Genomic DNA, 25,725 nt, shown 5'->3' on the forward strand with positions numbered 1-25,725 from the left:
AGAAATTATTGGACAACCTTTTCCTATTGATCGATCAAAGTGTTATATTGAATGCATTTCAGTTTCAATATAGGTTCATGTGGTTTTCTTTTCAGAAATGTTCAAGTGACAATGTATTTTGCAGACAGATTAAATTGTCTTCACAACAAGAATATCACGCAAGATAACAAGGAGATTTGTAATCAATGCATTACTAAAGTACTTAAGAAAGAAACAATCAAGTTTCATGCAACACTTGCATAGATATATATATTTTTTAATCATGCTGTGATTATTGGAAAAATACCGAAAACTACAGAAAGATAATCGGTGAACGTGGAAGTACTAGACCAGCAGTCTGGCCAAAGTCAGTCCCAATGACCCCGGTGCAGACAGGTCTCTTCCCCACTGGGTCCAATCCATATGCTCATGGACTAAAGGTACAGACACAGTTGCTACAGCTGTGATTCCTTTTGGAACACCCCACCAAGTTCTTAACAAGAGTCTATGAGGTGACCTGTTGAACGTGAGTCAGTGGTTGGCTGATGGAGGCTGAGCTCTCATGAACAGGGAGACTTAAGGGTCTGCCTAAACAGCTGAGGTTGGTAGACAGTTGCAGTACACACAGACCAACAAAGATGCAAAGGACTAAATAGTTTGTGTTGGAAGTGTATGTATGTTTGGAGGGTATTTTCAAACAAACTAAAGAGCAAATATTGTATGAAAAGTGTTGTGATACTGTATGTGTGTGAGGGAGTGAGGGAGCAAATGCTACAATCAATCATGTGCTACAATCAACTTGATGACAATCATTTGGGGGAAATGACATCAGTTAACTCCAGGGAGTGCTAGAGGTGCAATGGCATGCCTAGAGTATACTTAAATGTGTGTGAAAGAATGTGTGTAAACAAGTAGGTTGGCATTTAATTTGTCCACATTTGACATTAACTTTCATTTCATCATCCTGATTACATTCATCAAGTCAACTTTGTGTGTGAGTCTTTGAGAGTAATTTACGCAATATTAAAGACTAGTGATGCTCAAACAGTAAGTGACAGTGTACTGCAGCTTCATGAAGCTTAAAAGTAGTTAACCATATAGACTCTGAAATACCTGTATTTCTTCCAAAACATTCTCAATAATTTAACTGAACATATTTCTCTGAAACAAGTAACATGATGTTCATATTGAAAAAATTCAACAAACATACAAATAAATTAGAGAAAATACTTCCCGTGCCCATTCAGTATATACACTATATTTGGATGCATTAGTATTTCCCATATTAATGAGCAAACATTTCTACATTTGTTTTTCCTTAAAAATCCTTCTGTTCCTGCTCTGACCTTAATGTGCAAATAGTCTTAACATAATCATATTTAAACATGCCATAATAAAGATGCATGAAGGTATTTAAGGCCAGTAATATAGTCTTCATCAAACAACACATAAACCTTAGTGAAGCAGCTAATGGAGTTGACATACAGCTACTGTAGCAGCCTGAAACATGTCCATGGTAGGTGAGTAGCCCTGTAGACTGAATCTGATATACAGAACCTCATAGAGGAAATCGGTCCCCATGTTGAATAAATCAGGTATCTGGAAGAGTATGAGTGGAGAAGGTGCAAGCCATAAAAATAAATTCTGTAAAGAGTTTTACCAGATCTTCAGTCTGACTGGGCAGTTTTAAAGCAGATCTTTTTTAGTGATTGAAAATCTAAATTTAATAGATAGATAGATAGATAGATAGATAGATAGATCGATAGATTGGCAAATTCAAGACTGTGATTCTCAGGTCAATTGTGTTTGCAGTGTTTTGGTGTTAATAGGCTGATAAAGTTGGGGGTGGAGGTTTGGAGAGGAGCAGACCTGCAGAGTGGGGGTTTTGTGGTCAGGATGGTACACACTATGTCTCCTAGTACTGATCATGTACTGTAGAGTTTGGAACATGGTCAGGGCAGTGTAGGTAGTTGTCTGAGGGCCAAGCCATAGCTGTGTTGGTGATCTAGTGGCCATCTACTGGCTCAGTAGTTGTCTCGGGGCCAGGGGCGGCTGCGCTGGCGGTTGTTGCGCTGGTTGTGGCCTTGCTGGGCATCGCGTTGAAGCAGCCTGTCCTGCGACTCATGCCCGTTGGCACTATGGATGCTACCTGGGTGCCCGCGATGTTGAGGGTACATGTCCCTATATGTGTGGGAATGGACGGGAGATGCATACTCATCTTCCTCTTCATCTTCCTCCTCCTGCTCCTCCTCCTCTTCAAAGTCCTCATCTCCCTGGTGGTGTGGGCTGCCCCTCCGGCCGCGGGACAGGGAGTCGCTGGCCTCGTCAGATGGCATCAGGCTGTCCTGCTCCAGGGGCGAGTGGGCGTCCTCCACTGGCTCCTCGTCCTCACCCCCCACCCCCCGGGGGGACTGCTGGGGCTGCTTCTGGATGACATCAGGACAGTGAGGGGGATGCAGAAGGGAGAAAAAAAAACAGAGAAAAAAAGAAGCCAGTGTCAGTGACAACTTCTTATCTGCTTCATTTTTTTTTTTTACTTTATCACTGCAAAGCCAAGTGGCTTTGTGTCTAAGGCTTGCTAGTCCTGATGGTTGCAGCAAACATGGATATAAGGTTACAACCAAAGACACTGTGTACGAAAGAAATGCAGAACAACAACAGTGGAGCAGTTGAATCATGGGTGGTGAGTCAGGGGGAGGATACACGCTTTGACATTACCTGGTATTTTACATTTACATTACATTTAGTCCTTTAGCAGACGCTCTTATCCAGAGCGACTTACAGTAACTACAGGGTCATTTTCTCCGAGGCAAGTAGGGGGAAGTGCCTTTCCCAAGGACACAACGTCATTTAGCACGGCAGAAAAATCAAACCGGCAACCTTATGATTAATAGCCCGATTTCCTAACCACTCAGCCATCTGACCCCACTCCCTTTTGGTTAATACTACTCATAACGTTAACACTGTGTCCTAGGGGACATTTCCACAATCAATGCAGTTTATTTTGAAGTGAGAAGTTCTTAGAATGGTTCAATTCGCTCTGTTTATGCATTCAACCTTGTTTTGGCCAGTGTTCACATAACCACTTGCCAGCCATATCATTCACAATAGCATTCTATGCAATTGTGAGAAGGTGCATCATTCACAAAGCAAGTCACAGATTGTCCGCTCATCTTCGCGGTCATAGATATTAAATCAAATAATTGTCTTTCTTATTGTCTGTTTTATTACTGTTTTATTAAATAAACAGAGAATGGTTATATTACTACTTACACTTTTTACTATACAGGAATGTCTGCTTTGTGAATTTTCTCACAGCATTTACAAAGCTTGTTGTATAGTGTCAATAAATTAGAAAAGTTGGATACAATAAGGGGCAGTAGATTTTACCAGTTGTGTGCGGGGTTTCATTCAGTGTGAGGGTAGTAAGAATTATTAGTAAGGTTTTAAGGAAGTAAAGTCTTATTTCATTGACTCAGGTGAGGTTTGGGGTGTAAGGTGTCAGTCAGAGGTTTCGGGGTTGAGAATGCACATAAGTAAACCCTATTACTCACCCCATTTTGTAAGCGATCATTCAATTAATTCCTGTGTTTCAGAAAACTGCAAAAATGTTAAGCAGGAATGAGTGAGAAGGCAGACGGACAGTCCAAGGAGACAATAGCGAACACATAGAAGGGAACAAGTGAGAACAAGGTAAAGGAGAGTCTGGGATGGGGACAGTTGGAAAGGACAGCGTCAACATACAACACATTCAACATTAGGAAGATGTCTATGTACTAATGAGTCTAGTATGCAGTGTCAATGTCTAAGTGTCTCATGCGTCAGTCAGATTCTAAGAGACACCACATCCCTTCTGTCTTCCAGCTACCCTTCATATCTCCTACAAAACACATCCCTATACTGTACATCCTTTTTTCAGTCCCCCTCTCTCTCTCTCTCTCTCTCTCTCTCTCTCTCTCTCTCTCTCTCTCTCTCTCTCTCTCTCTCTCTCTCTCTCTCTCTCTTTCTATCTCTCTCTCTCTCTCTCTTTCTCCCAATGTCTACTCTTCCCACCCACGCAAGTAAATATATCTCACCTGTAAGCTAGAGATGGCTGAGGGTGGAGTCATCAGGCTCTGGTCCAAAAGGGGATTGAGGGGGGTGGTGCCGGGCAAATGAGTGGCACGCCAGTAAACATCTAGATAGTCAGCCAAGTGCTCACAAGCATCTTCCAATTGGTTTTCATCCAAAATGACATCAAACATATCCTGTGAAGTAAAATAGGTACAAACGGTTGTTTCAAACAGTGGTACAGTACAGTAAATTGTTCTACAATTGTGTTACAAATTCATGGATGTGGAAGGAGGTATGTTTGAAGTGACTCACAGGTGGGCACTGAGACAGTTTATCCCCAGCCATCATCTGCACATTCAGGTGCTTACTCTGAGACTTCCCTCTGGACTTGATCAGTCTCTGGAGCACCTAAAACAGAAAGAGAGAGAGGGAAAAAGAAAGAGAGGGAGAGAGATTAGCTATGAAAGCATCTATGAAACAATACAAATATTCACACATTTTAGGAATGTGAAAGTGTGCTGCTAGCCACCTTTGGAGAGGACACTTTGACGTAGACGATGATGGGAGCCAGGGAGGTCTTGGCTAGCTGGGCTGGGTGATTGATGGTGTCTGCATCCAGTACCACCAACTGCAAGGTCTTAGCCAGCTCAAAGATCCTCTCAATCTCACTCTGCACCTCCGCTAAACAGGAAAAAGACCGGAGCCAGTCCAAACTCAGAAACTACCATCCAGTCTGGTAAGATATCTAACTAAGGCCATGAGTAAAGTAACTTTACCTATACTGGAGCGCGTATTGGACCGCTCCATGATGGGCCTCTTGTTCAGGACAGATCTCTTGGCTAGTGAGAGGTCTGCTGTTACTCGTGTGATGGAGATTCTGCAGGGTGTTCCACAGGGGCAAGCACAGACACATAGAACACAGCAAGTCAGTTAAATATACACATATGTGAAATGAAATAGACATTTGAGCTATTGGTGTGAGCAAAGGTGTAATTTTACTGACCGTCCTTCAAATCTGTGTTTTAAAAAGTCAAAGAGAGCTTTCTGCATCATATCTGTCACCTAGGAGATAACAGGTAGGAACATGTGATTGAATCATCACACATAAGTCAGAATGGAAACACAGAGAAACATTTCACAACAAAAAAATTAACATATCGAGAGACACAGTGTGCTATATAATTCACTACAAATGAGCCCCATTTAACCAGAATCTACATTTAGATCAAGAAATGATCCACGCTTGGTGTTTATTCCACTGAGGGATGTTGATGTAGGAGAATGCAGCAATCAGAAGGGAGAACAGAGGCTGAAGACTGTAGGCTGGTTAGGACATACTTGGGGTATAATGAGAGAGAGAGAGGGAGAGGGAGGAAGAGAGAGACTGACCTCATAGCCCTTCAGGGAAGGCCCCACCAGGACCACTGGTCTCATAGACGGCACCACATCATAGGGAGGAACATGCTCAGCCTATCAGAGAGGGATATGGAGGGAGGGGGAAAGGGAGAAAGGAAGGGATGATGTCAGTCTATGCCTCTATGGTATTGTCGATTATGTTGTGAACGAGGTATGGCTCAGATTTCGATTCGAATAGAGTGATAAAAAACCTACCTGTTTTTGCTTCTGTTTAGCTTTTGAGGAACAGAGTATTCAATTCAGTGATGGAGAAGTTGTTTATTCAGTCGGTGAAAAGTTTAAGATTGATGTTGTTATTAACATTCTGTATGGTATTAATGGCGCAATACTTACATTCACCCACAGATGGTGGTGTGGTCCTCCAGCTGCCAGACACCATGTCACCCAGGCTGGATGAAGAGTTCCCTCCCGTTTTCCTGCACAAGAGGTCATCGTTGTACAACAGTAGGGGGCATTGTATGGAATAAGAGTCAGGGACAAGAGTCAGGGGTCACAACCAGAGTTAGAGGCCACTTCTTGGGTCGTCCACTAACCTCTGTTTCTGCTCCTGTTTAAGTCTCATGGCCTCCAGACGTAAGGGGCTGGGGATGAAGGTTATGTCTGCCCCCTCTTTCACCAGCCGACCAATCCACCAGTCATTGTTGTACTTCTGAAGGTTCAGGACAAGAGAATGACTCAACACTTGGAGTTCACTGGAGCTGATGAGCCTCCACAGTCTTTGAACAAGAAGAAGAGCCGGCCTCCAGTCACATTGCAGCCCCTCACCTCCTTAATGTGCAAGAAGTCTTTGGCATCAAAGTTGACTGCAGCACCTTGGACTGGACAGTCCTCGTCCAGAGCTCCGCAGTAACTCACATTTGTCCTCACTGCAAATGCTACAGGTTTGGACTGCAAGGACAATGAGCACAACAGCAAGGGTGATTGGTCTGGAATATGACATGTGAATAAGTAGATGTGACCGGGTGTCCTTGTAAGTGGCTGGGCAGTGTTGTTGGGAGCGATGGATACCTTAGCTCTGTCGAGCTGTAGCTGAGCCTGGCGCTCGGCTTCACGCCGATACGCCTCGCGGTCCTCCTCCGCTGACAGGTCGGAATCCGACGGTCTACTGGTATACGAATCAGCCGACCCCTGAGAAGACGTACAGGTTGCTGAATTTGTCACAAGGGTCAAAGGTGAGGTTTGACTCTCTAAAGAGTGGTGAGATGACGGCCACAGTCTGAGGTTTGAGAATGATCCGGACTGGTTTTGAGTAGTGTCATATGGGGATATACCCACACACACTCACCCGCACGCACGCACAAACAGACAAAGGAGACCGTGCTTTGGTCTCACCCACATATGAGCTCTTTGGTACACCAAATATAGCTCAAACGAGCCAACTGCTTCCTCTCTCTGCCTCTTCACCCCCCTCCTTCCCTCCATCCCCCTCAGTGCAGTGCAGTGCGCATACATCCTTTATCCCCCTGCCTGTATTCTCAGTGGACACCTCGTTAGCAGAACATACAGTGCATCTCATTTATCATTTAGTGGTTTCATATAAGGACACGCCTAAGGATCCTATAGCACACCAAGCTTTGGGGAAAGCAGTAAATGAAAACAGAGACCTGCTTGCACAAACAAACAACTCCAAGTCTAACAGATGCTTAATGACTTTCAGTGTACACAGTTGAAGTGTAGCATAATGTTCCCTATTACTGATACAATCAGAAACAAAGTACAGACATGAGATCGCCGACTAAACATGCAGTAAAACACTGCAGCAGCTGTCCCAAACCAGCGGCCAAACAGATATTCCACACACACCCACACACACACACTGTAGCAGAGGTGATGGACTCGGTGCAGCTCGGCAGTGTGTTCCTATGCCTTCCTATATTTGGATCCTCTGAAGAAACTCAGCCCTGAATCTGTCAACACTGAGGAGCGCATCGGGGAACAAAGCCAGCCGGACATGACAGAAACAAGGGAGGAGAGAGAGGAGGGGAGAGAGACACTAAGGAAGAGAGAGGAGGGAAAAATACACTAAGGAAGAGAGAGGAAGGGAGAGAGACACTGAGGAAGAGAGAGGAGGGGAGAGAAACACTCAGGAAGAGAGAGGACGGGAGACAGACACTAAGGAAGAGAGAGGAGGGGAGAGAGACACTGAGGAAGAGAGAGGAGGGGAGAGAAACACTCAGGAAGAGAGAGGAGGGGAGACAGACACTCAGGAAGAGAGAGGAGGGGAGACAGACACTAAGGAAGAGAGAGGAAGGGAGAGAGACACTGAGGAAGAGAGAAGAGGGGAGAGAAACACTCAGGAAGAGAGAGGACGAGACACTAAGGAAAAGATAGATAGGAGGGAGGGAGGGAAACCAGAGAGGAAATGAGAATACATTATGCTAAATATACTCTCTTGCAGTCCATACACACAACTGCACAAAAACATCCACATTGGCTAACATAAAAATACTTATACACATACCGACCTAACCCCCGTGCATATAATTTATAGCAACAAATGCGTTCTTAACAAGAGATTCAGATACTGTCTTTGGGTCGGTATAGAGACTGTTCAAACCTTCTGCCTGACCTGGCTCTCTCCTGCACTGGCTGGAGCTCTGTCCACAGAGCCAATCTCTCTCAAACCCTTAGAAGGCCATGGACTTAAGTCCTGGGAGTACGGCACACAAACCAAAAATATACACAAATGAAAACTGTTGCTGTTTATGTGCATGTACACTTTTACATTGAATACTCTCTCCTGCACCATTGCAATGTTGAAGCTGCTCTAAACAGTTATTGGATTCAGCCGACAGAGGGAGCAGTGACTGTTTTACGTGTACATGCACACACACACAGTATCGCCACTTGGTTTTTGTGTTAGATAACTGGATCTGATTTCCACCACTCAAGCGCTCTGCAAGCCAATACTGCACCAGTGCCAGAGTGGTCGCTGTCTTACTGAGAGAGAGAGAAAGAGAGAGAGAGAGAGAGAGACAGAGAGAGAGACAGAGAGAGAGAGAGAAAGGAATGAAAAAGGTAGACATTGTCTAGAAAAATCTAGATACAGTTGAGGAGAGGTGAGCAGGAAAAAAAATTATATAGCGAAGATGAGGTTATCTCTCCAAGATAGATACGACTAGTACAGACTACAATAATGATGCTGGAAGGAGACGAGTGACAGTCGCAGACATAGGGAATAGAAACGTCGAAACAGACGTATATAGAGAAACCGGATAGATGAAGGAACGAACACACAGATGGACAGATGGGGGCTTTCCATACCTGACTGATAAGGAAGGTATCACTAGAGCCTGACACAGACATGAGACGCCTGCTCACAGTAGCAGCTCTGCATCCACTGTGAACATAATGTACCCTCCACAAATACATTCTCTCTCTATCTTTCTCTCTCTCTTACACAGACACACACACATACAATAAATGTTGGGAGCAGGGAAAGGCGTTAAGTGGTACTTAATGATGTTAGGGTGCAGAAAGAGCTGCCTAGGTTGCCTCTACCATCCATTATTAATGCCTGGAGATCAGCTCAGGGAGCAGTGGAGCAGGGGACCAACAGCCTGCTGAACTGGACTCTGCTAGCTTGCTCCATATCTAACACTGCTGTATGATTGGTGGGCTATGTATACATGCCACCATCTATACATCTGTCTATCCATTCATCTGTTCATCCATCTATCCATCCCTTCATTTATTCATCCAGTTATTAATCCATCCATCCGTCTATCCAGCCAGCCAGCCATCCATTCAACCATCCATCCGTTCAATATAAATTCCAGGTGGGTTCTGTAATATTAGGAATAGGAAAGATGAAAGTGAGGAGACATATGCAATTAGTGGAGAGTATAATAGTACAGGAATATTAGTATATCTTGAGCTAAAGAGCAGAGTGTGACTCTGTTTTCATGGATAATGTCTCTGTCTAAAGCTAAATTTAGCTGCTTCTTGACTCCCCCCTCCATTCCTGTGATTAGTCTTCACACCGCAGAGCTGATGGCCCACAACTCTACTGGGAGGGGCCAAGTTCAAGGGAGGGAGGAAGGGAGGGAGGGAGGGGAGGGAGGGAGGGAGGGAGGGAGGGAGGGAGGGAGGGAGGGAGGGAGGGGAGGGAGGGAGGGAGGGAGGGAGGGAGGGAGGGAGGGAGGGAGGGAGGGAGGGAGGGAGGGAGGGAGGGAGGGAGGGAGGGAGGGAGGGAGGGAGGGAGGGAGGGAGGGAGGGAGGGAGGGAGGGAGGGAGGGAGGGAGGGAGGGAGGGAGGGAGGGATAATCACACAGCCAGGCCAAAATCCCAGGAATGGACGTACAGATACACTAACACATACCCACACACTAGCACGCACACACAATGATGAACATGCTGTTACTATAGCCAGTACAAAGCTCATAGTATCAGTTAACCCTACAGTATGTTAGGGAAACGCTGTATGTTTAAAACAAGCGGATAATTGACTGAGGTTGAAGGGAGCTTGATCCACAGTCATCAATACATATATGCACACAACTTGCAAATTTCTAACAATCCCAATTAAACAGATATCTGCACATTTACCAAGTTTACCAAGTAAAGGTAATCAGTCATGCCAAATGTCATTGTGGAGAAATGTGATATAATGGACAGAATTGGAAGGTAGTGTAATAAACAAAAGGGAAAGATGAAAGTGCCAGATTTAAAACTAAAGAGGCAGAAAGAAGCCAGTGATGTGAGGCGGTCTGACAGAAAAACCCAGGAGCTCCATAAAGATATGCAGGGGAAGATCAGTTCAGAGATGAGGAAGGAGACAACGGGTAGGAGAGAGACACTAAATCTGGAATAGAAAGTGGGATGGGATGTGGTGAAGAGATAGAAAGGGAGAGAGGAGAGGAGGAGATGTCTCCATGGGGAGTGTCTGTACTTACTCAGTTTGGTAATGCTGCCTGTCCCTCCCTATCTGGACTACATGCTGTATGCAGTCGTACTGTACTGTGCTCCATCCCTAAGCCAGGGAGGACATGCACTGGAACCGTTTACAGAGCCTCACTCCCTCCCTCCCTCCCTCTCCCTCTCTTTCTTTCTTTCTCTCCTGCGCTCACCTTTTGCTGAGAGCCTGATGTACGTCACTTGATCAAATCCACCTCCTCTCTGTTTGTTTCTCTTCCTCACTCACTCACTCACTCACTCACTCACTCACTCACTCTTTCCTTCTGAATCCCTTGAATCAATCCCAGTCTTTGCAGTCTTGCCGTCAAAGAAACATGTCATCATATCTCTTTAACTCTCAGTGTTTAGAATCAGATGCAGTGTACCTAAACCTAAATATCACCTCACCTTCCGAACACTTGGTTACTCACGGCATCTCCGAGCCGGAACAGACACTTAACTACAAAGCAAGAGGCTTTCATGAGCATGACCACAGTTTTGTGGCACGGTTTTGTCAGTATTTATGTACAGTATGCTTTGTTATTATACCTTCAATATTTCACATACATCCTTGCTTAGGAACAGCCAATTGTATTCTACTGCAGAAATGAGTCATACTCTACTGCTCCATGATAGCAACCCCACCCCATCACTATCAAAATGGAAAGTAAAATAAACAGTTATTGAAGATATCACCAGGACATAACACTGTAACCCCTAACCCACATCTGAACACACACATGCACTCACAGATGTAAAAATGCTGGTTTGAATGGAGACATCACCCTGAGTCTGCAAATGAGTTTCATTAATATTTTAGGTCCCATGATATTCTTAGGGAATATGGAAATTGTCATTGAACTCTAATCAGTATAACTAATGTTCCCCTCCTAAATAAAATGTCTGTTCAGCCCTTTCTCTCCTCTCACCCTCCCAGGGGCAGAGAGCACCTTCCTCGTTCTTTTTAACACGATAGTATCAAAAACAATTCTGTTACCTTTCCATACGACTTGGTGTTTGTGACACAGAGATTGTGTGATATCATATTACCAAATGGGTAGACTTATATTATCATCTTAATAATGAACAAACAAAAATATGATGCAGGCCAGGAGGAATATTTCCAACATTGACACAATTTCAAGAGTCAGTCCCTGGTTACTGATGTAGTATTCACCATTTGCTAATTCTCCCATTGTCCTCTCTGGCCACGCTTCAAACCTCTAGAGGGTTTCTAGTGTAAGCTGCCACCACAGGAGACACCCCCCCCAATCCAAGATTTGGATTGCTGGATGAGATCTTTGCTTGATGTTTCTCACTACTATTTGTGTGACTTCCTCTTGGTAGTCATCCTTCCTCTTGGTAGTCACCTCTCATGTGCTTAAGACTGGAACTGCTCTCCCTCCTTGATGGGTCTCACACCTCATTGTGTGACTTACAGTTGTATTTGGTCATATGTTGATAAGTGAGGGTCAAAATGTGGTCTGGTTATTCTACATATAATAATTGGATATAAAAGAGTGCAAAGCAGAATCTAGATTCTTCATCTCCGAGGTTCTTCTCCTCAGCTCTGGCTTCTCCTTCTCCTCGGTCACCTCTTCCTCTTTCTCTCTGATTTACAATAATCATAGTAGAGTTAGTAAGATTTAACATAAAATATCATAAAATGTTTGTCTTGTAATTGATTTAATTCATTTGTAATGTTACATCAACTTAATTAAACTCTCCTTAGACCATCCTTGCTCTGATTTTAACTCAAGGAGTCAAATGGCTGCAATTCCAGCCTTGCTTAATATATATACACTGTGCCGTTTACCCCTCTTCCATTAGATCCAGGGGCATCATTTTGGTTGTTATAAAATATTTTTAAAAACTACTATGTTGAAAATTAAGAGTCAATATGTGGTTTGATTGGTTGATATTACAAATGATGGTTGAGTATAAAATGGAATGTTGACCATTGTTCTCAATCTTTTACATCTCCTGGCTCTCTTCTTCTTTCTCTTTCTCTCTCAAATTTACAATAATCATGGTAGCGTAGGTAATATTTAACCCTTCATGTGTAGGCTAACATGTTTTTCTTGTAATTGATTGAATTAATATGCAATGTTTTAACAATCATCTTGAAATTGTCAAATTACTACAATTCCAGCATATTGTATTAATACACACGACCAGGTTACCCCTCTTCCATGAGATCAAGGGGCATAATTTTTGTTGTTTGTTGTTTGTTGGCCAATTAAAACCCCTAGTTTCAGTTTCAAACTTGATGATTCTATCAACTCAATGAAGCCTCTTCTGATTTTCCAGATTCAGATAAGGTGTTTGGTGCTTACGTCCCCCTCTACTGGCCTCCAGCTGAACTACAGATGCATTCTTACTGCACTGACACACTAAGCAAATCAGATGCATCTGCAGAGACATGGAGACTGGTGACGACTTAACTGTACACTGTATAGAATGACTGTGTTGAGTCCATAGTCCAATGACTCTGATGCATGACATACCATTGTAAACAAAACCACTAGCTCAATATGTGGTGACTTTTTAATTTGAACATAAACCCATTTTCTCTCTTCCCCTATTGCTCGAGGTTCTGTTTAATAAGATCAAACCTCCAACCTGCCTCATGGTGGCTTGACCTGAAAACATTAATTATAAAACTGGGCTGGGTTATGATTTTCATGCAACACTTCTGCTTCTTCAACAACAAAGGCACATACTGCACTCTACAGGACATCAGGAAAATAACAACCAGAAGAAAAAGCACCCACTCTTTTAGGGCAATTCAAAGGTGGAGCACCATAACTTCACAGTAAAAAGTACTAAAACCAGAAATTATGAACGCAGCTGGAGAACTATAACATGAGTATCATTACAACAAAATAACGTGTTTAAGTTTCACATGATCACTGATATCAGGCCCGTAGACAGGGGGTGGGGGGTGGGGGGTGGGGGTGGGTTGATAGTTCAAATGACCCACCTGTCGTTTGATGAAGCTGGAATTGGTGTCTGAGGATGTGCTGCCATCTGAACGTTTGAAACGGCTCTTCCTCTTGGGTACCTTCCTTGGCAACTGTGGACCAGGGAGAAAGAGGTTAGAATGGAGATACAGGGCACCTTGCTCTGGTGTTTGCTACCCTACAGGGATAGTTGGGCTCAATCTATAATGTTCACTTTTTCTTTCCTACGTAAATAGAGTTGTTAACTAATTGTATTACTCCTTACCTATGACGTTCATAAAATAGTGGCCAAACTGACTTCTCAGATTGTGTTAAAAAATGTTATTTTGCAAAGCGTGAACAGACATATTGATCTGTTTTGGTTTCCAGGCCTGACATTCAACACAATATACAGACTTTACAGGACATTCCAATAAATAATAAAACTGCATTCCACAGTGCATGAAAATCTAAATAGAGGCCCGAACTGCGGTTTGAATACAGGGGTAAATGACTAAAGCGTTTGAGCAATGTGTTGTATTTAAGAATGATAGTGAATTTATTATCGTGTTCTCTATATCAATTTATGAAGGACTTAAATCGATCAATGTTCAGATCTGTCAATTGAGAATTTGTCATCGCGTCCTGTCGCTCTTGCTGATATTCGATTGGCATCATTCTGCTTTTTCGCCGAAAGAGCTCTTTCACAAGCACAGGTAGAAAGTGCTGTCAGCGATACGATTATATTTCAACAACAAGTAGCAGGGCATTAACCATTTTCACGCCACACTTTGCAGAGTGTTAAAAAAGATTACACTTACCTGAAAATAGTGAGACTGTGAGCTGGTTTCAACACCAGCCAGTGGGTCTGCAGACGATTTGGACATTTTGACTTGCACCATCTATTTGAGAGCGCAGGGAGGCGGGATGCACACACAGACATGGGTTATTGGAAGAAATGGAGATACAAAATACATGCAGTGGCAGAGGAAGGGTGCAGAGTAGTAGCTAGATCTAGATCTGTGTGTATAGGCGGGATCGCACACGGAGCTATGACCAGTACAAAGGGTACAAATGCGGAATAATACCACAGAAGAGTCAAGACTCAATCTACAGTTGATCAGTAACCTAACGATAACCAAATGGCTACGTTCAAACATCTCCTGCTCAACGTAGACTACTCTCTCTCTCTCTTTCTCTCTCTCTCTCTCTCTCTCTCTCTCTCTCTCTCTCTCTCTCTCTCTATCTCTCTCTCTCTCTCTCTCTCTCTCTCTCTCTCTCTCTCTCTCTCCCCCCCCCCCCATCTCTCTCTCTCTCTTATTACACACACAGACTTAGATGAACATATGATATACATTTTATTAATCTAGGGCTTCAATTGAGTTTAAATATGATATTTTTTCTTTACTTTAAGAACATGTTACACTGTACAGTAACAAAACGGCATGTACCTCAATTAATGTTTTAGTATTACAAAAATAAATACATAAACAGGATATCTTCAGATGTTGATTTTCTGTTGGTGCATATGTTATTAATTTCAGCAGTGCTTTCCACCAGCACACTAAGTTAGTGATATTTGTGTGTGTGCATTGATGCAAGGATCCTATAGACTCAAAAATCTCAGGCTTCAAAATCTATGAATTGAAAAAAACTGAGCTGATAAAGCAGGTCTTAGGGATGCAATGCTATCAGGACATGTTATCAACACGTCTGTGTTTGAGTGCTATCAGGAGTTATAGCCTATGTGCATCATATACCGAGTGATTGTAAGTGGGACAGGGTATGGCCAGAGGTCAACGCTCAGTAACAGGCAGCTCAGACGGCATTGTATCATTTCCTGCAGGCCTGAGTTTCATGCCTGTCATATTTGGACACCAGAGCTTTAACACCTGACAATGCATGTTATTTGGCAGACATTAATTGACAGTGTCTAACATTGTCATGTCAACAAATCACATTTATCGCTCACATGAAGAAGCAGCAGTATTTTACTGCCAGCTAAGTTGTATTACATGAAGGTGATCAGACAGATTGAAGGAATACAAACAACTGGGCATTGTCACACAATTATTACTACTCAACTTTTCTGCGATACTGTTATAATATGTCACTTCATGTTGCCTTATTAATCAGTTAAAAACACAATTTTGCATAAACACCTTTTAAGTACCCTCCTACTTCAAATGTTTAGGCAACAGAGGACCTTCCAAAAGCACAAGCAGTGGACCTGCATCACACACATACTGCAGGCCCACAGTCAGCTCAGCATTAAGCAAACCTGCAAAGGTTTATTTCTCTTGCTCTTATTTGTCTTCTCTCCACCTTCATCTACTAACAACATACGTGCAGGGCAACACATCCACTCATTCTTTTAAAGGTTTGGGCTTCACAAAGATATTAATAATTATGGTTTAAATTATACCTCTTTAAAGAAGAGGATCTGTTGTTTTCACTATACTTTTAGATCTCAGGTCATTGTTATCCATGTACCATTGTTCATAATGAGACCAGTCAGTTAGTTAACAATGCCTTTGCATTCTTTTAATTAATGTTGTTTGAACTTGTGTGTGTGTGCGCGCACGTGTGTGCGTGTGTGTGAAATACTAACAGGATAAACATCATAATCTTTAGTTCGTGATGGGTTGCCATAACATTGCAACTGTCAAGAGCTAGGACCTGTCTTGATATAAGTAATTATCCAGCTAAACAAATTGACTGCTGATAATCCAGTGTTGAATCAAAGTTTTATCTTTGGATATATAGTTAAATATGTGGTTTCTTTATAAGCCTTCAACTAAAAGACAATACTTTCGTTGATTTGGTAAACAGCCTGAATGTGTATGACATTGGTTAGGAGGAGTATGTGTAAAATTTTATAACATATCCATATAGATGTGGATATGTCACCTTCTCCAGACTCTGGAGAAGGTAAGAAGGAAATATGTATAAACAGGACTCCCATGAGTTATGATGTTATCAACTGTTTGTCTTTTCTACTGTACTCATTTGCTGACTATGCTTGGCCATGAAAGGAAATGTTCTGTGTACACTTTATTTGAACTTGTCTATCTATTACATATAAGGACAGTTGTGAACCATGACGGTTGTGAACCATATGCCTCACTCATCTGACCACTCTCTCAAGAAAAGGCCACATGATCCCTGCAGCTCGTTCTGATAAAGGAAATCACCTCTTTTTCGTTGTTGTGCATCTTTCCGGCCAGCCTTTTGACAGATCTCATCTTATCACTCATCAAATGTGTAAAATTGTGTACATATTTTGGGGTTTGGTAGGCTACACTATATCCCAGTTGCCCAGGATACAATTTTACATTTGTGAAGGCTCATTCATGCTAGAACATGCAGTTGCATGTGGCAAAAAGGTACAGTTCATTGCTTGACAATGTACAGTACATAGAGATATAGCCTACAATCCTATGACTTGACAGCAGAACTAGCTCTTTCTCCCATTGTCCTCTAGGGGGAGTGACGAGGACGGAATGACTGCCGAGTGTGAGCAGTGGCGCGTCTGAACTGAGTAGAGGCGGAGAGGCAAGGGAGTGGGGAGTAGGGTAAAGAGCCAAAGGGAGACCTGATATCTACTGGATGACGGTCAGTTACTATTGGTCTACACTGAATTGACAACCACGGGTATCACCGATACAAGCGATTTGGACATCCCCAAGATATGGCTGCCTCTTGGTCTGCTTGAAAAACAAATGAAGGAAGATGATGATCACGGTGAGACCCCAATCCAGCGTGATCCGTATGCATAGAATGGTTGGCGCAGGCCAACAACTATGATCTGTATCTAGTGCATTTCAATACCGCATTGTGTCAATGGCTATATAAAAGTATTCCAAGATTTTTATGGTGACTTAGTATTGTTGTATGGCTCCAAAACATTGTCATGGGTTTATTATAGGCTAGCCTACTACTAATAGCCCATTGGCTTATCGGTCGTTTAATGTTTCTCCTGGGTGGCTATACCCAGACATAAGAACAGTTAGGCTATTTGTCTTTTATCTCACGATTTGCAAGTTTGCGAGAAGCACTGACGTCGTTGATCTACGAACTAGGCTGAAATCTAAACAACGCTTTTATTGCAATCATATCCTAAAGGTTGCTTGATGTCTTCATGTAGGCTACCGAATGAATCACCAACCCATCCCTTTGATGCCATTTTACATTGCTATCTTTTGAAATGCAGACAGTGAACTACAAATATTTTTTAAATGCTAAATGTACCTACATAATTTAAGTGTGGCATTTGACAAGATGACCGATGTGTTAGAATGTGGCGAAGGATAGTCAGCTCATTTGACAACCTATTCTGCCGTGTTTATTGACTTATTATGGCGTTTGTTTGTGGTCAGGAGTCAGGACTTGATGCTGTCCATGCTAGATCTTCATTTTCGCCTTGTCTATTGAAGGACAACTAACAGAACTGAGTCTAGATCAGTCGGTTATGACACGCGGGACTATTGGAGTTGTCGGACATTGTTACTGTTACTGTAGCATTGAAATGGCATGGTCTCATAGGGTTGTCACCCAGGCCACACTGAACTGTTATGTAACGAGTGTGTGAATGCGGACGATAGCTATCACACGGCCTGTGCTGGAAATGTTAAGCTACATTTCAAGCACTTTCGGTATCCTCATAGGCTAACATTTTACGGATTGTATAAGCTTACACATATTTATGCCCTTTAATAGGCAAGGCTTTTAGCGAACATGAACTGAAGCGCATTCTTTGCAAATCATCTTTTCAGAAATTTCGATTCAAGACGACTGGCTCACGAAAATGTGCCAAATAACAATTTTCGAACGGATGCTAGGCAGCATCCACGCTGTTTGTATTATGTAACGTGTGCCACTGTCCGGTTGAAATGTCGTGCAAATGTCCCCGAGGAATAGCCCCCAACACACCATTCTGCAAGCTCTAGTGAGGAAACCATTGATTCGCCCAAGATGACAACAGCCGCCGCCTACAACTAGAAGGTAAACGTAAATGCAGTCGCTGCTGTACTCAACATAGCAAATAAAAGACTGACAGCATTAGGCTATGACATTTACCACGAGGGTCACTCTTCGACCTTGTGTGGGAAGAGAAAGGGACCGGTCAGAATTGTGTTCCGTGATCTATTTTGATTTACCAGCCGTAATATAGCTAGGCTACTCAGAATAAGCAAATACGTGCGAAAAGCTCAACCTAGTCTTCGTGAAGAAATTCTATTTTTACCTACTTCATCAACAGCATGCCTTCTGAAAGGAGTTGCCACTCATGTCTCCCTCCCCCCCGTTCAATTAAATAAATACATCTATAATACATCGAAAAATAAAAATGACTAAAAACCTGTGGGCAACAGTAGCACAGTTAAACTACAGCATTCTCGAGGCTTGGTTATTATGAGTCGTAATGGTGACAGAATAGATTGGGATGGTGATGGTAAACTGAAAACGGATTTATTGATTTCACTTTCCACTCATGTTTTGAGTCCTGGTGCTAACATAAACGTGGAATTATTTTGAAGAAGAACCAACAGACAACCCTAAAAATTGTGGGCTGGCCGTTCTACACCCATAGCATTATAGCACCCATTTTTATTAAAGCTAACACTGCACTCAGTAATGTGAATTACACTTAGACATATAAGTTCTGTCTTGGGATCCTTGGTAAATGAAACACTTATTCAATACAGTGGATAGAAACGACACCTACTAACTCTTATTTACTTAATCTGCTCCAGTTCACTTTAGTAAGGAAAAAAACAAATACATATTGATAAATCTGTTACTACAGGGTTCCGTAAAAGGGATCATAAGAGTGCTTATCAACCTTCACATTCAATGAGACTAGAATTGTCACCACCTGTAAGATTATGACCCATCCCTGACATTTTGGGTAGTCTCCTTTGATATAACGGCTAGACACCTGTGAGATGATCAAGTCTCTTACCAGTTCTTTGTGATTCATTTTTTTCTTTAGACTCAGAGACCCCAAAGATGTGCCCCACCTCAGAGAGTAATCACCTGAAGCCTGCTTCTCCTGTCGCCTGCTCTGGTCCAGTCATCTGGGGTTGAGTGGACGCTCACAGCCACGCCTTGCCACACCCCGGTAGAGTTGCATCTGAAACACCTCACCTTTTCTTATCTCTACCCACTGGAATAAATGAGTGGACCGGCTGGAGAGGACAGGGCTGGGACATGTACCAGAACCCACACAGGTAATGGGGCAAGTCTTACAACTTGTTAGAAAGCTGTTTATAATATAGATTTTTTGTATTGCATCCCTGACCTTAGTTAACAAAAATACTACATCTTATTTAGTACCAAGTAGTCACCAGTTGTGGTGAAATTACACTGACATATATACTGTAAACATCAATACCACAGTTTTCCCAGAGATAATAAAAATCATAGTCATCATTTTCATACAAGTAAAATTATAAAAAAAGTGTTCTTCTTATGCTAATCATCTCTCAACCGTGTCTTCTGTTTTGTCACTCACACAGAATGTCCTGGTTCAGCGGCTTCCTAGTCGCCAGAGTGGATGACCGTAAGACTGCGTGGGGAGAGCGCAATGGCAAGAAGTCCAAAAGGAAGGGAGGCTCGTCTCTCTGCAACCCACGTTACATGAGCTGTCTGCGGGATCCAGACACCATGGAGCCTCCTTCTGGAGCCCCCCTCCCCCAGCACCACCGTGGAGGCGGGTCCGGGGCCATGGGTGGAGGGGGCAACTTTGGCGTTCGCTTCGGCTGGCAGGAGGACCACTATGGCAAGAGGGGAGGGGCCCCTGGGGAAGGGGTAGGGCTGAAATCTGTCGATTTGGGCTTCGAGGATGGGGACTTGAAGGGGAGGAAGGGGGGGTGTAACGGCGGGCATGGTGAAGGGGGGGACGACGGTCCGAATGGGGGAGGGGGGGTGACCGCTGCAGACTGCTGGCTCAGAGTGGTGCGTGTGTTCCAATCAAAGAAGTTCCAGTCTTGTAAGCTGGAGCGTCTGTACCAACGCTATTTCTTCAGACTCAACCAGAGCTCCCTGACCATGCTGATGGGCGTGCTGGTTATTGTGTGTGGCGTGATGCTGATCTTCCACTGTGTCCATGCCGCCCCTCATGTAGCCTACTCCTCGGCCCTGTCTGTGGCCATGGCTCTCTTCATGGCTCTCATGGTGGTGTGCAACCGCAATGGCTTCCACCAGGACTATATGTGGATGGTCAGCTACCTGGTGATCGGGGTGTTGATTTCAGTGCAGGTGTTCGGGGTCCTGATGGTGGCCCCTCGGAGCGCCTCTGAGGGGATCTGGTGGTCCGTGTTCTTCATCTACATCATCTACACTCTACTGCCTGTGAGGATGAGGGCAGCAGTGTTGAGCGGAGCGGTGCTGTCCACCATCCACCTGGTCACAACCTGGCAGATCAACCAGGAAGATAAATTCTTCTGGAAGCAGGTAAGGAGGACTGCACTACACAGGGGCTGCTGCTGTCTGGCTCTACATATTGCACACTAAACCTAGAGCGGACAAAATGTTTGACATGGTGGAAGTTTTGTAAAAGTTTCTTGTGAGGTTTGGGAGAAAGCACTTTTAGAGAAAGGTTTAATGCAATTTATGCGCAAGGCTATTGTGTTTGGTCACTTTTAACACCTCTGTGTTAGCCTGAGTGTTCACACACTGCACTTTAGGCCTGTGTGTGGGTCCAACTGCACAGTATGTTGTTTGTGTGTCATGCCAAGGACCCAAGGGCTAGCTGAAGGTCAGTAGGCTGAATGAACTTCCTTTGCAGATGGCTATGTGACTCTGTTTGTGTGTGTGTGTGTGTTGCAGTGAGAGAATACCAGAACAATATGGAGCAGTATCATTCAGGTCTCTGTGCTCCCATACAATGGACATTTTGTACTTTCCCTCCAGGGATGAGGCGTGGTATGGGGGCTGGGTGCATTGTGGACCACCATAACAGCTGTGTAACTGTTAATTGCTATTGAGAGAAGGTATGGGAGAGGAATAATGGAGAGACCATTCCACAAAAACAATTAAGGGACATAGAGGAATGTGTGGTCCAGATAATGGTGAAACATTAAGTTTCCACCCTTGATTACAAGGAAATGGATTTTCAGGAACTCAAAGCATACTGTATGTCTGACATCATAGTAGTTAAGTAAAATTAAGGTTCTTATGCTTCTTACCGCCTGAGAACCAGAACTCATTCAGCAGATTTAAAAAATGAAGTTGATTTTAAAGTTAAAGTTGAATTGAAAACTATAATGTTGAGTTCAACATTCAGTTAACATCAGCAGACCCAAGAACCATAAAACCACTTCATGTGTCAAGTGAGACCAGTTTATGTTGCTTTGGAGAGTGTACGGACTCAATATTTTCAGAAGTAAATTGGAATCAAAAAGTTGTGAATCGTGACATCCATACTGTGCCTCAACCCCTAATCCCCACAACCTCTAACTCCCTTTTTATAAAGAACCCAACAGGTACATCCCATGTGAAGCTGAGAGAGGTGCAACTTAGGTTTTGTTTATAGTACTTAGATATTAATTAGTTTTTATTTACAAAACTCCAGAACTAGAAAAGGCTTTATAAATATAGAATTATATGGATGAATCTGATGACAATTTTGCACTTGGCCAATTGCAATTTATTATTAATAGAACGTAGCTATCATTGAAACTTATACTGAACATAGTACAGTATGTTATGTCAAGTCATAATTAAGGCAAAGCTGTTATTTACCTTGAATAAGAAAAAGGAAATCATTTGATGTCTGTGAGAGAGAACAGTAAGTAGGTTTCAAGCTGTACAGTTTTCATACACAGCTAAATGCACAAAGACTTATCTCTCGCTATAGTGACATCTATGTGTTCCATTTGGATGTTATCAACACAGCCGATCAGATCACTGCTGAACCACATAATGTTTCTTAAAGGCCGATGAGAACTTGGTGTTGCTGATGACACCAATATCATAGGTTTGATACAGTGCACCATGACAAACTCTGCTCTGTTTGCCATGAGGGCAAGTGCATGAGGGTCATAAGATAAACACAGACCAACAGTAGTTTGTGTCCCTCCAGCCCCGTCTGTGAACTGTGTTACACAGTAATACAGCACCATTAATCACTTCTTTGCACTTGTGTGTTGTATTTCCCCTTTCTCCGATCACTCATTAACCTCAGTGGGATCCTGTTGGTGTCAATGTACTTCAGATAAGGATTCATTTGTGTAATTATGATGTGCACAGAGAATAAGGACATAAGGGTGTAATTAGGCACTATGTTGCATAATGCAGGCTATGTTGTCAACTTGTCAGTCACATCCCCTGGATTCTCCCTGCCTGTCACCGATGTAAGACCACCCGCTGAGAGTCCTTTCCCCTGGGCTGGATTATAAATCTAGACTCGGGTTACACAAGGCCTTCTTACGCTCCCAGCGAAAGTGTAAATTGTGTTTTATAGTCACACAGAAGATTCTCATTAAACGGTTGTGTTGATTCAGTTTCTATGACTGTCAATCATTTAAGGGATGTGTGTTTTCAGAAAGGTCTGTTTGTTTTTCCTGGGCTTCTAAGAATGAGAGTCAGATGATATAGTAGATCCCTAGACCCAAGGTCAGGTATAGATAGTGTGTTTCTGTTTGTGTGTGTGTGTGTGTGTGTGAGTATGCTTACGTGCGTGTGTGTGTTTGTGTGCATGCTAATGCTGAAGGCTCCCCTACTTGTATTGTCTCTACCAGGGGTAAACACCCGGTTCACTGTTTAAAGAGACAGTGTCTAGATACAAAGCTCAATGGGGACACTGAGAACCAGTCTACTTCTGTTGTACATCTTTTCATAAACCTTTTCAAGCACAGATCAGAATCCTTTTCCGAGATGCTTACATGCTAATTGATCAGTTATGTTTCGTCAGTTGGCTACGTTCTTTACTCTTACGATTGCCAGGACAGCATGACTACATGTATGAGCTACATGTGTGTCTGACATGTTGTAAAAATGATACAAAGATCTCATATTCTTTTAAACATTTCAATGTAATGCCAAATGTGACTTGAGATGTTTAAGTGGTGAGATAGGTTGACTGGAGTACATCAACCCTGGGGTTTTCTCAAAGGTTTACCCCTAGTACGAGTTAACATGCCAAGCCTGTAAAGCATCGGATCAATTTTCAAGGAGAGGGATTTCATGTACTTTTTAAATACTTATATACACTTATCTCTCAATGTCTCTTTCGTTCTATGTCTCTTGTGTCTTTCCATCTGAAATCTTCAGTCGTCTTTCCCCAGCTGAAATCAATTAGCGACACGCGCGCACACACGTGCATGCGAGCATCTCTGCACATACACACGTACACAATCTTTGGCAGGGCTGACCCCTCCTTTAGGGTTCTCTAATAAGAGTTTCTTTTATGCAGCACTTTGTATTCTTTGGAACGCTCTTTGGAATGCATTGTCTTGATTTGTGTGTGTGCGTATGTGTGTTCCCATCAGTTTCAACTTAAAAGCTGGGTGACTTGGAACCTTAATTGTAAACATCACACTTCACGAAAACATTACTCACTAATACTTTGGTGATTAGTGAATGTGATGTGTAAAGATTAGGAATGTTGGCTTGGTCACTACAGGCAGATTTGACAACTCACTGACACATTTCAGACACTATACTACTGAGTGTGTAAATGAGAGCATCTGTTTTGTTTGATTGAGCATGTGCAGTACAGCTTTGGTTTCTTTGTTTGTGTGGTCCTTTCTTGGAAAGAAATCTCACGTTTTGGTTCAACTTCAAACCAGTTTTCGTTTTACCATGGTGTCTTCTGACAATGGCGGCTGGTATTGTCGTGTGGATGTTGTTGATCCAGAGGCTCTGAGAGGTCAGAAACTTGTTCCTAAAAATACCCAGCCCCTGGCGTTCCTGCTCAGCACTGCGTCATATGGAACGGTCTTATCAGAGACTGCGTCAGAGCAGCAACTCACCCTATCCCACTCTCTATACACATACACACACACACACACACACACCCAAAACACCCACTGACACACTCACAATCACACATGCACATGTAGCACGTACACATGAACACAGGTACCCGATAGTACATTCTGTGGCACAAACACAAAGTCAAACACGCTGTGGTCATTTTTTCCATGGCACTTCATGACGTTGTTCCTAATGCATTTTGGGGAAGATCTTTGATCCCCAACCACAGCAGAGACAGTGGCTTCGGCCCTGAAAGCCCATTAGACAGCACATCGAGCCTGGCTGGAGGACTTAAGGTCAGGACACACAGTCAATACTGCTCTCTGGCCTGTTTTCCTGCTTCTCAGTATGTTCTGTTTCATTCAGTGAGACAGGTCTCTCTGTCACTGATAGGAGAGTTCCACTGGAAATCCATTCAGGAGTTATTTTTAATCATTGCTTTCTATTAGACAGTGAAAGTCATTGAAGTTTCAGTGTTGTAAGCCAACGTTTGTTTTGCTTTGAATCAGGGCAGAGTTGCTTTCAAGTGAATGTGACCTTTTCTCAGCTCCCCCCCCCTTCAGAGACAGTAGGATGACCTGGGCTGGATGACCATCAGATAAGCTTGTGTGGCCCAGTGTTTCTGTTCATCCTGCAAATCCCAATCACGGTAGAGGGGGCGTGAACCCTCATCCTCTTGGTTTGGAGCTGGAGAACAAGAGGTGGGGTGGAGGAGCGGGGGGATAGCGACTACCAGCGAGGCAGCACTATGATGGGAGGAGAATCCGATATTCTCCCCACGCAGGCTTCTACTGCCTCCCTGATAAATAATTTGTGTGTTTAACGCAGCGGCAGCATTTTAACGAGGCTACCTGTCACACACAGACTCTCGGCTCAGGACCAGGCTGTCTGCTGACTGATGGGATCCCACCAACACTAGCACTGCACAGCACCCCACTGCACAGCACAGCACCCCACTCCACAGCACCCCACTGCACAGCACAGCATCCCACTCCACAGCACCCCACTGCACAGCACAGCACCCCACTCCACAGCACCCCACTGCACAGCACAGCACAGCACCCTACCTCACAGCACCCCACTGCACAGCACAGCACCCCACTGCACAGCACAGCACCCCACTGCACAGCACCCTACCTCACAGCACCCCACTGCACAGCACAGCACCCCACTGCACAGCACAGCACCCCACTGCACAGCACAGCACCCCACCCCACAGCACCCCACTGCACAGCACCCCACTGCACAGCACCCGTCTGCACAGCCTGCTGTGGAAAGAGAGCTTCCTTTATCCAGCTTCACTGGAGTTTGACTGCTGTCTTCATGAGCATTTTGAGGCCAGTGACAGGAATCAGTTGATATACACAAACGTAACATTAAACAATGGGCATGTCTGGTAATTCATCATTCAGTGTTTCTGCATGTTGCATGCACCTATTTAAAAGTTATTCATGACATG

The 25,725-nt window shown here is 43.5% G+C and overlaps 2 protein-coding genes across 3 annotated transcripts in view; one reads left to right on the forward strand and one right to left on the reverse strand.

Annotated features, from left to right (window-relative positions):
- On the reverse strand, positions 1-18,672 carry cacnb3a (calcium channel, voltage-dependent, beta 3a). Its single transcript, XM_084679999.1, has 15 exons — positions 18,536-18,672; positions 14,108-14,188; positions 13,328-13,420; positions 6,457-6,576; positions 6,214-6,336; positions 5,982-6,097; positions 5,788-5,864; positions 5,644-5,663; positions 5,422-5,502; positions 5,036-5,094; positions 4,809-4,909; positions 4,562-4,713; positions 4,345-4,440; positions 4,056-4,226; positions 1-2,405 (listed from the first exon to the last, which is right to left on the reverse strand). The coding sequence occupies exons 2-15, from the start codon at positions 14,186-14,188 to the stop codon at positions 2,004-2,006; spliced, it is 1,692 nt and encodes a 563-aa protein (XP_084536125.1). The 5' UTR covers positions 18,536-18,672; the 3' UTR covers positions 1-2,003.
- LOC146252089 (adenylate cyclase type 6-like) overlaps positions 16,845-25,725 on the forward strand; it is a 23,249-nt gene continuing 14,368 nt past the window's right edge. The window contains exons 1-4 of one of the 2 annotated variants that reach the window (XM_084679996.1): positions 16,845-17,030; positions 18,062-18,290; positions 19,279-19,516; positions 19,805-20,741. In XM_084679996.1, coding sequence (XP_084536122.1) covers positions 19,497-19,516; positions 19,805-20,741 — 957 coding nt within the window. In that variant the 5' untranslated portion in view covers positions 16,845-17,030; positions 18,062-18,290; positions 19,279-19,496. The remainder of the gene's footprint in view (positions 17,031-18,061; positions 18,291-19,278; positions 19,517-19,804; positions 20,742-25,725) is intronic. The other variant, XM_084679997.1, reaches the window with a different exon arrangement.

Source organism: Hypomesus nipponensis, chromosome 18, assembly GCF_054491055.1.
Source record: "Hypomesus nipponensis isolate SF chromosome 18, ASM5449105v1, whole genome shotgun sequence".
Classification (NCBI taxonomy): Eukaryota; Metazoa; Chordata; class Actinopteri; order Osmeriformes; family Osmeridae; genus Hypomesus; species Hypomesus nipponensis.